Source organism: Astatotilapia calliptera, chromosome 14, assembly GCF_964374335.1.
Source record: "Astatotilapia calliptera chromosome 14, fAstCal68.1, whole genome shotgun sequence".
NCBI lineage: Eukaryota > Metazoa > Chordata > Actinopteri > Cichliformes > Cichlidae > Astatotilapia > Astatotilapia calliptera.
The window spans coordinates 17,260,346-17,274,092 of NC_137435.1; the positions used below are offsets into that span (position 1 = coordinate 17,260,346).

A 13,747-nucleotide genomic window follows, 5' to 3' on the forward strand; every position below is an offset into this window, starting at 1 on the left:
GCCAAAAGTGAATGCAGTCCTTATATAATGTGTGACATATAATGTGTGACAGGTGAGTGCAATCGAGGACAAGCACCACACCCAATCAAAGGTGAGAGAACTAAACAAGGTGCATCTGGTGAAGTGAGTGGGTGTGCTGGGATGTGCTAAAAGGTGGGTCTCTACAACAATGTTACTAAGTCATTCATTTGTGTGTTGGAAGTTTTTCTGGGGTCTTCAGACACACTAATACTTTTGTCCAATTTGTATATGCGATTTGATTTGATCAAGAATCTTGGACAAGAGAAAAAGACATTTTGGAAGGTGTTCTGAAGACCTATTTTGGATTTGAGATCATGTTTTGGAGTATTTTGTCCCAGGACAAGTCTAATTTCAACCACAAATGTCTATTTTAGTATTTTTTGCACGAATGGTTTTTAAATTAATGAGCGGTACAGAAATTGCCCTGTAATTTTAAAATGGCCCATTAGTATTGTGTTCAGTATGATCACTGGAACACTCTTTTCTCCCATAGACTGTTTATGAGACGTGGTAATGGGGCTAGTATCTTTGCGCGGTTTGATTTTGTAAAGCAGCAAAAATTGTGGTTTGCTCTTTGTTAAGTGTCAAATAATTATTAGGCGATAAACAGTGAATGATTACCGCAACAGAACGAGCTTTTTAATGCTCGTGTATTTCCATTTTGACAGTGGATTCAGTGGGACTAAAACGTACAAGACAGCGGCGGAGGGATACACGGCTGTCAAACTGTGGTACAGCACGTCGCTGGTTTAGGTTTCCGGGCAACTCTGCTGCAACAGAAGGATACTGTCTACACAGATTTCCCGAAGCATTTCTTATACTTAAAGTCCTGTTTTATTTTATTGTTCTATTTGAGTAAGTGATCCCTAAGTAAATAAAATACAAGTCATTTAACTGAGCTTTTTTTCATCTTCACGGAGCTTGAAAAGTCAACGGGACGATGGTAAGTGTAAGCTAGCTAACGTAAGCTAGCTAGCCTTAGCTATGAATCGTTTAAATCGTAATGTCCTCATGCGACACTTTAATGCGTAATATAATCGTAAATGCATACGGTCTGAAGCAATAAAGCATATTCCGGCTTCCCTTCACAATGGCATTTATAATATTGGCAAACTGCAGAAAAATCCCACACCTGACGTGCATACAACGCTCTTTTTTTCATCATTTTATCGTCTATATATCGCAATTTTCGATCGGTGGTTTTATGTGTGCTTAACAGCTGACGAGATAGAAGAGAAACGTTTTATTTATTAGTGTCTGCCAAATGCGCAGCACACACGCTGTATTGCGAGAGGACACAAACGGCCTGTTTAATGCTCAAATGTATCACCATTCATTCGGTTGATTAGCAGAGTTGTTGATGATGTGGTTGCAGTCCCCGAGCTTGGACAGATATTTGTGGCATTTGGTTTTTGGGTTGTTGTTGGGGTTTTTTTTTTTTTTTTGTTTTGTTTTTTTGCTCACTTATTTATTTATTTATTGGTTCGCTTGGACTCGAGAGTGGGCGTGGTGCCGGTGAAGGTGCTGTGTAAAAATAGACCGTCCAGTGTGAATGTGATCTTTACCCATCTCGTTAATCTTGCGAGAAAGACATTGGGACTCTGAGTAACTGTCATTTTCGACATGCCACATAAGGTGCTGCAGCACGGACAGTATCTGTGTTAGCCACATCAGCAGGGTGTTTTGAACGGACTCGGACATGCGCAACAAGCGAGAAAAGGGGTCGTATTCAACCACCGATTGGGGTTACATAAGAATACGCTCACAGGTAGCAACACTTGTTTGTCATATTGCAAAGCTTTCAGCAAGGCGCTGCAACAATTTGGGAATAGATTCAATACCACCATGACACCATGTCCTGCGTTACGTATTGCGCCATAACGTTGAACCGCATTCTGCTTCTGCTGAATGATCCTCTTTTCCACCCCTCCTTTCTCGCCTCCCTTCCCCCCGCATTGAACCAAGCATCCCTGGTGCAGTCGGCTGTCAGGACCCGCAGTGTACCCTCCAAGATGGGATCTAACTATTTTAAATACTTCTAATATATACTTGCATGTGAATATCTGTATCATATCTTATCATGTGTCGTCTGTTGTTCATCTGCATTCTGTAAGAGAGCAGGCGAATGGAGTCCCTTGCGGTCTTTGCCAAGTAAGGAAACTTGGACAGCTACAAAATCCAATTTATTCACATGCTGCTCAAACACCATTTGCAAATATGATTAACTGGCTGCACTTCAGAAAAATATTGTCAACATAAGAATATATGACATGCTCTGTGGGGTACTGATGAGTTGAAAGCAAGCAGTACTTTTTACAGCAGCTGTATAAATCCTCCAGCTGTGCTCTGATCCAGACACTGCTTGCTTCAGCAACACTGAATTGGTTGGCAGTGAGCAGACTGGATACTCTGCAGTCTGCCATGCTCCCTTCTGCCTACCCCCCTTCCCCTTAAATGGGTGACTCATTGAAATTGACTTGAATGCATGGCATTACCACCACCACCGCAGAAATTTTGCTACAGAAATGTTGGCTTTAATCTGTTTGGTTTTGAAAAAGCAAGTTCATTTGTCCATTATCTGTGGTGCAAGAGCATGTGGATACAGTGAAAACATGTTTATTCGAGGCATTAGCTCAACAGCAAATGCACAGTGAGTCCTTAGGCAGTATTACATATAGCATTATCAGCTTATCCCCATCAACGAATTAGTGTCAGTGCTAAATTGTTGCAGACTCTAATGGTCTGTTTTATGCAGCAGGTATTTCAGTTTTCTAACAAACATCCTGAAGGAATATGCAAAGCAGAAGGCACATTCAAAGGGTTTAATCTGTTTTTTGTTTTGTTAACATAATGTATTTTTTTATTTTATTTTATTTTTTTAATTAAAAAATTTTTTTTAAAGAGTCGAGGAGGTGGTTAGTTGCGGTGATATTCAGTGTGCTACATTGGCGACCCTGTTCGTGTCTCACTAATTATAGCAGGCGTGTGTATTTCGGGCTGTGGAGTATTTATACCAGTCCCTCATCGCACTTTCTCAGCCTGAAGTGAGCATGTTGACTGACTTGGACAGGCCTGATAAGGCTTCACATGGAGCGCACAATTATGTCTCAGATGAACTTGAAGAATGAATTTGTGTTACATGAGTTTAAATTCCTTGTTTGATTAATGAATTTATTTTGTGTGTGTGTGTGTGTGTGTGTGAATGTGGTAAAAAAATATTGAACACTGTATGAATCAGCAGACACCCCACAATAAGAAATCACAATAATTCAGTCATGATACAATATTATTGTGATTTTTAACCATTTGCAACTTTGCATTAACACATACTGCCATTTTTCTTTTTTCAAATGAGTATTTTTTTTCCTCAAAGTTAATTTGTTTGTAATTTTTTTTTTTTTTTTTTTTTTTTTTTTTATCCAATAAAAGTTATCTCACTTCAGTTTTCTATTGGTGGGGGTGGGGGGTCAGGCATACAAGCACTGTTATAGTTAGACATTCCTATTTAACTATTAAATGTACTCTCAGTAACCTTCTTGTTCTGTTGTAATCTAACTAGAATACAGCCGGTAGGCAGCCAGTCGAGTCCCCTCGAGTTGTGCTCGTTGACAAAGGCTCATTCAGACTGATGGCAATTTTTTGGCAATCTGTCTTCATTTACAAATTAAATAAGTCATTTACAAACCTTAAGTAATTTTTCTGAGAGTGATTGAATACTGGCCAAGTCAGACTGAGACTGCAGAAACTCCAGTGTTGGATTTTAGGTTGAGCCGATTTAATGCAAGTTTGCTCGGCTAACAATATCTCAAGATGGTGGAGCTCTCTTGTTTCTAGTATTCCCAGAATATTTTCATTTAGTTATTAACAATTATTATTACATGAGTTCAAACAATATTTCTTTAATTTACATACATTTGTATGTGAAAATGTGAACACATCTACAGTTTAAGTTTATTGTAAAGCTTTTTATGTTGTATTAACATAGTTTTATCTAGGTCATAGGTAATGGCCGGGTCCAGCTGCCAGAAAATACTGCAGTCTGTTTTGAATTAGTTTGTCTAAATTGCATTTGGATTGGCAGAGCCTGTGTACACAGTGGAGCCTGATGCACGTGTTCTCCATTTTGCCTGCTGGAAATTCTTTGTTTTTCTTTGAAAAATGATTGTTTTCAGGGTTTTTATATCAATCCAGAAGTGATTTAATTTGTTACTGCTTAGTCATTTCTTTTCCAAAAATATGAGAAACGGCTGTTTCATTTGTCTTTCTTTTCGTTTCTTGTTTATGAAATTTCATCATTTTCCCCATCAAGTTTAAGACCAGTTGAAAAATGGCAAAAAAAAAAATCATATTTTGCATGGTTGGATCTTAACAAGGTTCCAAGTAGAGTTTCAGTGTGCAACAAGAAGAAATAGGAGTGAGACAAAAAAAATTTTGAGCATGCAATTTATTGAAAACCACGCTTAAACTGAAACAGGCTGTTTTACAGCTCATCAAAAGTTTAGCCTTAAAAAGGCCAAATCTGTGCAAAAATGTGGATTCATTGTCATTTTCTGTCAGGTAGAAAATGTCACACCACCCTTCCAAAAGAACCGGAAACTACCCCAAAACAGAAATCGAAGTTCCAGACATGAACTCGGTAATGAGTAGGTCCACCATTATTGTTGGTCTCTTCAAAAATTCTTTGTGGCATGCTTAATGCAAGCGTTTCCATGAGTTGAGTGGGAACATTTCTTCAAGTGGTGAAGACAGCCTTATGACGGGCATCTACTGTCTGGAACTGTTGTCCATTTTTGTACATTTCCTTTACCATCCATCCCCAAAGGTTCTCAATTGAATTTAGATCCGGGGAACACGCAGGAGGGTCCAACAGAGTGATGTTATTGTCCTGGAAGAAGTCCCTTGTCCTGCAGGCATTGTGTGCTATAGCGTTGTCCTGTTGAAAAACCCAGTCGTTACCACACAGATGAGGGCCCTCAGTCATGAGGGAAGCTCTCTGTAACATCTGTACATAGGCGGCAGCCATTTGATGCCCCTGCACCTCCTGTGCTCTAGGGCTGTGAGATAGGACCAAAATCTCATATCCCGATATAAAACTTCTATCGTGCGATAACAATATAAATCACAAAAAATGTAATATTTCCTGTAAATTCTGTGAATCTCGGGTAGGTGAAGTGTTTCCAGCTGGGCGTCTTGTACCTGGAGTCGAGTGTTTTAACCGATGCATGAAACTACACATTTTTAGGCATAGGTTGTAACGGCCGCCGTTTTCTTTGTATTTATTACACACCGTGCTGCGGGGAAAGCCTGTTCTAACGTTTGAGTCTAAGGTTTATTTTTTTAGCACCTGACGACTCTTTTTTTGCTTCTCATCCGTCAATACTCTGCATACTTTTTCACGTGATTCCGTTTATTTTGAAAATTCTCAACAGGATCTTGAGCTTTCTTGTGAAAGGTTTATGTGGAAAATAAACAAGCGGACATGCGATGGTTTTACCTGGTCGTTGTTGCTAACGACAACCCATAAAAACAGGTGCTTGTCTGTCTGTAGTGTGGTTATATTAAATATAAGAGAAAGAGAGAACTTTAAGAAATTAATATAGCCACTACAGTGACCATCAAAACGATGAAAAAAATATTGCCGTTAACAGTTTATTTTGCGACACCACGAAACAAACGATAGCGTAAAATGAAACGATAGACGTTTTTATATCGTCATCCGATATATATCGTTATATCGAACAGCCCTAATGTGCTCCATATTTCCACTGAAGGAAAAAGCACCCCAGACCATTATGGCGCCGCCCTCCACTGTGGCGTGTAGAAAACATCTCAGGTGGATCTGCTTGTCATGCCAGTAATGTTGGAAATCATCAGGACCTTCAAGGTTAACTTTTTTCTCATCAGAGAATAAAACTTTCTTCCACCTTCAATGTCCCATGTTTGGTGCTTTCTTGCAAAGTCCAAACGGTCAGTTTTGTGGCATTCAAGGAGTAGGGATGGGTATTGTTTAGGTTTTATCCGATACCAATACCAAACCGGTACTTTTGAAACGGTGTCGGTGCTCGAACCGGTGCTTAAAGAATCAAGAACACAGACTTTGTCCAAAAACCTCTCATGTTTAGCTGTTTTTTGTAAAAAGATAACATTGTTAGCCTTTTCTGCAGCTATAGGGCATATATGGTATCACTCTTGGCTGGAAGCAGTGCTTAAACAATGGAAAAAAACACCAACTTTGTCCAAAAACCTCTCATGTTTAGCTGTTTCCCACTTTTTCTTTGGTCATTTTAGCCTTTTTGGCCAGGGTGAAGGGAGTACCTGCCATCAAACAAGAAGACAGCCGCATGTAACTACGACGGTGTTTGCTAGTTCACCTTACATGCATTAATTTGATAACGTGGTTAGCCTACTCAACGTAAATTACACACAAACAACATTAAGCTACTCGCCCAGAGAGGAACGGCTGCTGCTGCCATCATCATCTGTCATCATTTCTGCTACACGGCAGGGCTAGGAGCCAGGACTCTCCTCTTCGGGTTCAAGTTGCTGACTCCGGGTCGATAACAGGCACCACACCCGCAGTAGATGTGCTCGGTGTGAGGTCTCGCAGCAAGCTATCAAATAGGGTGCATTTCTCGGCTTTTAAAAAAACGCTATGCGCCACCATGTGTTTCATCAGATTTGAGGAGTTACCTCCTTTGCACAGTATTACAGTATCAGCATAATAGCACTTGTTGCAGGCTGCTGAGTTTGCATCTTTTGCTGTGAAGTACAGCCAGACTTTTGACCGTTTCGCCTTGGGCATTTTTAATCTGTAGCCATAATGGCACCGGATATCGGTACCCATCTCTATCAAGGAGATGAGGCCTTTGAAGACGTTTTTTGTGTTTGTGGCCCTTCAGTCTCAGATGCTGTCTGATGGTTATGGGGCTGCAGTCAGCACCAGCATTGGCCTTAATTTGGGTCAAGGATCGTCCAGTGTCTTGACAGACAGCCAGTTGGATCCTCCGGCTCAGTGCTGGTGAAATTCTTTTGGGTCCTTTCACTTGACTTTTTTGTTCCATAACCATCAGGATCATTTAAGAAATTCCAAATGACTGTCTTACTGCGTCCCAGCTCAGCAGCAATGACGTGGTGCGAGAGACGCTGTTTATGCAGTTCAACAACCTGACCAGGGGTCCGTTCTTCGTACCTCACTTACTACATCCAAGATCAAATGACACATCCAAGATCAAATCATCGCGCTAACTTTGAGCTCGCTATCCCGGTTCTCCAAACACACCTGTTGTTGACGATTAGTATAGCTGGATGAAGTAATGTGAGATCACTGGGTGGCTTAACAGGGGCTACGCATCGATAGTAGAAACATTGATCGGCAACCCTTTGATTGGTTGGCGAAAATGTCAAAGGAGCGCGCTCGGTATTTTTCGGCAGCAGAGCAAGAACTCTTGATTGAGGGATTTCAGGAGTTTCAGAGTTTAATTAAAACGCAAGGGAACGCTGCAAAAGCAAGGAGAGAGGGCTGGCAGAAAGTTGCTGACAAATTAAACTAGTAAGTAAGTTAATAATAATAATAATAATAATAATAATCGATTGGATTTATATAGCGCTTTTCAAGGCACCCAAAGCGCTTTACAATGCCACTGTTCAGTCACTCTCACATTCACACACTGGTGGAGGCAGCTACAGTTGTAGCCACAGCTGCCCTGGGGCAGACTGACAGAAGCCAGGCTGCCATATCGCGCCATCGGCCCCTCTGGCCAACACTAGTAGGCGGTAGGGTAAATTTATTATATTATATTACATTATATCCTCTTTCACATTAGAGCCACAACAGGACCCACTAGAACATGGGAACAAGTAAAAGTGAAATATAAGAATATTCTACAGAATGGTAATATTTATCACTTATATTGCTTTTAGTCTCTTGAAAAGAGACCCTGAAATAATCAGTTTGTTTGTTTATAACAGCAACCAAGAAAAGGGCAGAGCAAAAAAAGACAGGTGGTGGTCCTGCACCTCCTCGTCAACAAGTTGGTTAAGTAAATAATACCCTCACGGGAAAGTGAGCACACTGTCGCGCTGAGCTAAAGGATCCTGTCTATCCCGCAATATACGCGGAATTCTGAAAACTCTCCTTATCAATCTTGCACCTTCCGCAATGGGTGGCTCGCGTATACGGACAGGACATGGCTGCGACAGACTTCCCAAATCCACCTTCGCTTTTATAGCCGTGGTCTCTCATCTTGATTACACGAAGTAATTTACTATTACTACTCTAAAATATGAATTACATCTGAAATAATCAAATACATGAAATAGAATGATTAATAGTACATTTCCCTTTTTTTAGGAAATGACCTAAAAAAACCCAAAGAAAGAAACAACAAAGGCAACATTTTACAACTTCAACCTAAAGCGCTCTATCTATGCAAGATAGCATGGGTGCTCTGTAGGAGTAAAGTCAGTTTCAGTCCACTTCTGTATCTGTATGGAATCAATAAAAGAATCAAATACTGCATTATCTTTAGTTACATTGATAATATTTATTTATGGTAAAACAGTGGTAAAATATCGCTGTTGCTTTCGTATACATGAGGCGGACATACCTGAGTGGCCGGGATCTAATCTTGTTTACATAAAGTAAGCCTGCTCCCGAGCAGGTTTACGCTTACGGATCTGTTGCTATGACAGCAAGTCCCGGATGAGCTTCGGGGAACCGAACGAGATCACGCGAAATCGTCAACAATCAAATCCAGCTAACTTACTTAGCGAGGTACGAAGAACGGACCCCAGGGTTCAGAAAGGGAATGTTTATTTGCATTGCCATCAGAACGTCATGACAGTGTGACATTTTCTGTCTGACAGAAAATGACAATGAATCCACATGTTGAAGCTCTACTTGGAACCTTGTTAAGATGCCAAATATGATTTTTAATTTGTTTTTATTATTATTATTTATTTATTTATTTTTTTTTGCCATTTTTCAAGTGGTCTTAAACTTTTGACCAGGACTGTATATGTACATATATTTATGTCTAAAGTATATTTCCTCTACCTTGTATAATGTATATTTTCTTCAGTTTTCTGCATAGTATTGTTGTTCTTAGGCATGATGCAGCTGTGTCTATATAACTGCCCTCTCTACTGTGCTGTTGTAACAGTGTGAATTTCCTGTCTCTGGGATTTAAATGCTGTCTTATCTTATTTGCCTAGTCCTGATATAAGTTGAACTTGCCATTAAAAACTGTATTTCTTGAATACAATGCACGATTTAATAATTGTAAATGGTGGCAGGGTTGAAAAAGAGGTTATTTCCATGCTGAAGCATCAGTGTTTTATCAGTGTCTTTTTCCCTTTTCAACAGGCTGATCAGCTGACTGAGGAGCAGATTGCTGGTGAGTGCATACCTTAACCAAGCCTTTTTGACTTGTTTTAGGTTTAGCAACACCTAATTTCTCCAACAAACCTTAGAAACTAGGCTCTCAGAGATTATACAAGATGTGCAGGTCTATGGGATTGTATGCTAATTATGGTCCCATACTATTAACTAGATAATTGCATTCAATTTGTTTTCCCTAGGTATAAAATCAGACCCTGGGTAATGAGAAGCAGCAGGGTTTTGAGTCAGGTGTCCTAGAAATGCTTGCATGTCTACATTAAAGCTGCAGTGCTTTGTATTCAGCCTGTGCTCTTCTTATCAGGGGTTGTCTGTTCAGTGTCCCAGTTGTTGCAAATGCACTGACTATTGTGTATAGTCAGTGAATGTTCATTGGATTCAGTCTTCATTACAACTCACAGTTCTCTTTCTGCAAATGTACAGAGTTCAAGGAGGCATTCTCACTGTTTGATAAGGATGGCGATGGTACAATTACTACCAAAGAGCTCGGGACTGTCATGCGCTCTTTGGGACAGAATCCTACAGAGGCTGAGCTGCAGGACATGATCAATGAAGTAGATGCTGATGGTGAGATCAAACTAACATGCACAAGAGCTTGAAGTTGCATTACTTTTGAGAAAGCTCTTCATGAAGAGAATTCTTTTGTCATTCAAGAATTTAGTGACTGGCATAAATGCAGATCCTGATATCTGAGATGGCATAACTTGTTTCTGTTCTCTCTGTATAGATGTGTGTAGATTGAATCTAGTCTTTGTTGTTTTTGTTGCCTTGTCTGTTGTGATTAATAAAAATGATGTGCATTTCCTTTTATACTTTGAACTACCTTGCATTGTCATAAGCTAATTTTCCTGATCTGATTTTGAGTTTTTCTGGTAAATTACACGGTGATAACTCTTTTTTTCTGGTTTGTTATTTGTTTTTGTTTTATTTATTTATTTTATTAAGGTAATGGTACAATTGACTTTCCTGAGTTTCTGACAATGATGGCCAGGAAGATGAAAGATACAGACAGTGAGGAGGAGATCAGAGAAGCCTTCAGAGTCTTTGACAAGGTAAAGTAGGAGTAAAGTGGAAATATTTAATTAGACTATTCAGCAAAAGGAGAGCCTCTGTATTTGTTAGAAATGACTTTGATCCATGATGATGGCTAGACAAAAGAGTGAAAAATGTCTGCATAAGCGATATTCTGGAGCGTTTCTGTCTTTCTGCTAGCCGGACTATTATATTAAGCGTCACAAACACACAAATATTGAACATTTAGCTCAATAGACTTCCTAAATCAGGATCTCGACATCACAGGTGAAGGGAATAGCCTTGTCTCTGGCGCTATGGTATCTGTAGACACACACCTGCCTGTAAACATAGAAGACACCAAGCTAACTTTCTGCTTTTGTTTTGCCACCTGTAGGATGGTAACGGGTACATCAGTGCAGCAGAGCTTCGGCACGTCATGACCAACCTGGGTGAGAAGCTCACTGATGAGGAGGTGGACGAGATGATACGCGAGGCCGACATTGATGGAGATGGTCAGGTCAACTACGAGGGTGAGATTTTAATTATTAACCACCATACTTTTTGTGAGTCTGCAAATGTGAAAATCTACAAGTTTGTGTGTATGCACTTATTTTTTTTCCATCTGGTAACGGTGCTGTTACAGTTAGTTATTTGTTCATTATTTAACGTAACTTTAAATGTTGCTTTCTGTTCTTTTGTTTTCCACAGAGTTTGTCCAGATGATGACAGCCAAGTGAAGAGAAATTTGAAATTTCTTTTAACGTTGCTTATCCTCTAAGATCACTGTCAAATATGTCAAATATACCAAAAAAAAGAACAATTCTCAAATGATAAATTTACCCTCCCCTCCAGAAAAAAAATCATTTATCTAAACCGTTTGCAAATTGTGCTTTAGTGCATCCAGCTACTTCTAAGGTATCTGTTTCATCACCACCAGAACAGAATAATCCCTAGAGAAGTTAATGGACCAAGCTTTAAGAGGGCCAAAGCCCCTGGTACTTCAGACCAAGATTCTGCTGAGTCACCCTGCTCCTGATTAATTTAGAGGAAAGCGCAACATCGTAAAAGGCAGAGGGATAGGAACCTATGCCACGGTTCATGTAGAGAAGTTGGCTTTTCAATTCTTACCTGATAGTCTTGAACAAAGAAAATCGACTCTCTTGCACCAGTGGTGACTCTCCAAATACTGAATTGAGTACTCTTCTTGCATGCACCCTTTCTGTGACTGTCTCTCGTGACAACAAGGAAGCTCTGATCTTGTCAGAGGTAGTGTTCAGGTTGTGTACACACTGGAGGTATATACATAAATATATAGCTATATATCTGTAAAAAATTTGTGTCACTATTGATTATTGCAAGAGCAAATAGTTGCAATGTAGGGTGTTTATTGGTGCTCTGCTGGAGATGAGCATTCTTATAACCTTGAAGAGTTCGAACGAAAACGAGGGACTGAAAATTGCTGGATGGTTTTTCTTTTTTTCTTTGTTTGTTTTCCTCAGTTGGATGTTATTTTGTATTGTTTTGAGTCGTGGGTTTTACGTTGCACTGATTGAAGACGGGAGTGTGTTGAATTGCTTCAGGATGATTATTGGGAAAACACACTTGAGGACTGCAGTTGATACATTTGTTCTGCAAACAGATATCCTGATGATGCAATATTGATGTAACGCTTTATAAATGTGTTCTCAAATATTAATGTATTGCTGACGAACTTTGGTCACAAATTATATCTATATAAGTGTATCGTTAAATTTGCAATGCCTATTGTTGTAGTAAATGATCTGTGACATGTTTTCTCTTCGGTTTTGAAATGTGCCATAATACTCTTAAAAAAAAAAAAAAAAAAAAAACCTTCAACCTTCTTGCAAGACCTGTAGTTCTTTAGAATAGAAAAACTCTACTTAATATAATAATATAAAAATACATGCAGTTCATCATATTTGCACTTTGGTATAAACCATGTGGTTGTTTAAAAAAATGGAGGACAAAAAAAGTTTTGTTTTAAAAGAAGAAAAAGAAACCAAATGTCACTGTTGCTGCTGCTATAACAACATGTTTCACTCATTGTCCTTGTTGTTGTCTGATCTTCAATTTATAGTCCGGTGATTCAACCTCCAGTCGGCTTGCTGTTTTACTAAACCGAATACATTCAGTGTATACTGACACATACTGCTTGTGGTGGGGGGGTGATGTGTTTCATTGAGGCTTTCATATGGGGAATGAAATGGGTTTGTAGCAACGACTTCAGCTTTAGATGTGCAGTTGGTTTCAGTGTTAGGTTTTTGAACAGTTGGCTAAATTTAAGCTGGGGAATCTTGTGATTTCCTCAATGTGTGAAACTTAATATACTGCTCTGTTTGAGGCGTACTAATTGGTTACATTTGAGTCAGATGTTTGGAAGTAAATGGTTATTGGACTGTTAATTTCTGAAGGTGTGTCCAGTATGGAAAGATGTGATATATTTTCCATAAATCAATAAATTGACTGAGCTTTACTTCACCTGCATTTCCTTGACATGTTTATTCTAAAATTAGTCATTAATGAAACAGACATCCTTTTGTTTCTTCTTTTTTGTAACTGTTCACAAATTCCCATAATGTTGCAATATACTCCCCCGTCCAGTGCTTCTGTGTTAGAAAGGAGACTCTTCCAGATAGCCTCAGACTGGGTCAGGGCAGGTCAGCCTAGGTCTTCACTCTAGAAACTATCCTGGGCAGAGGCTATATTTGGCAGCTCATGAGATTGCTGCAGGAGCCTGTGCTAATCCAGGTCAGCAAGGGTCACGACCCCTCACACAGTCTAAATGCAAAAAGCCTTTCTTGTTGAGAGGCAAGATCAAGAGCCAATAGAACAGCGTTTTATCTGGGCCAGGTGAATGTGATTGGATGTGTGTCCACATGCTAATCGTGTAAGTGTAAGTAGATAATATAAATGAATTAGGAAACAGGAGCACACTCAGCAGTACAATAAGAACCGTAGCACTACAGACAGGCAGGTGTGGTAATCCCTCTGCGGTTGTATAACAGGCTGGAAAGGCTTGCTGGTTTACACTGAGAATCAACAATGCACTACCTCTTCTGCAGTGAGGGTTGTAGACATTCATTATAAATAATTGAATTACAAGTTTTACTTTCAATCTGCTGTATCAAGTGGAGAAAAGAAAGAGAGGCAATCACTTACAGATTACAACTGTACCAGCAAAACAGATTACAAAATCTGATAAATATCAAAGACACAGTACACTGAAAAACAGCAGCGCCCCCAGCACACACCAGCCATTTAATGTGCTGCTCAAATCACAATGCCTCAATGAAT

General features: G+C 39.6%; 1 protein-coding gene across 1 annotated transcript; it reads left to right on the forward strand.

The window, feature by feature from the left end:
* The first annotated feature begins 741 nt into the window (after positions 1 to 741).
* Positions 742 to 12,931, forward strand: calm3a (calmodulin 3a (phosphorylase kinase, delta)). Its single transcript, XM_026191355.2, has 6 exons — positions 742 to 964; positions 9,386 to 9,416; positions 9,842 to 9,985; positions 10,364 to 10,470; positions 10,827 to 10,962; positions 11,141 to 12,931. Exons 1-6 carry the CDS (start codon positions 962 to 964, stop codon positions 11,167 to 11,169), a joined length of 450 nt encoding a protein of 149 aa, XP_026047140.1. The 5' UTR covers positions 742 to 961; the 3' UTR covers positions 11,170 to 12,931.
* Positions 12,932 to 13,747: the final 816 nt, after the last annotated feature.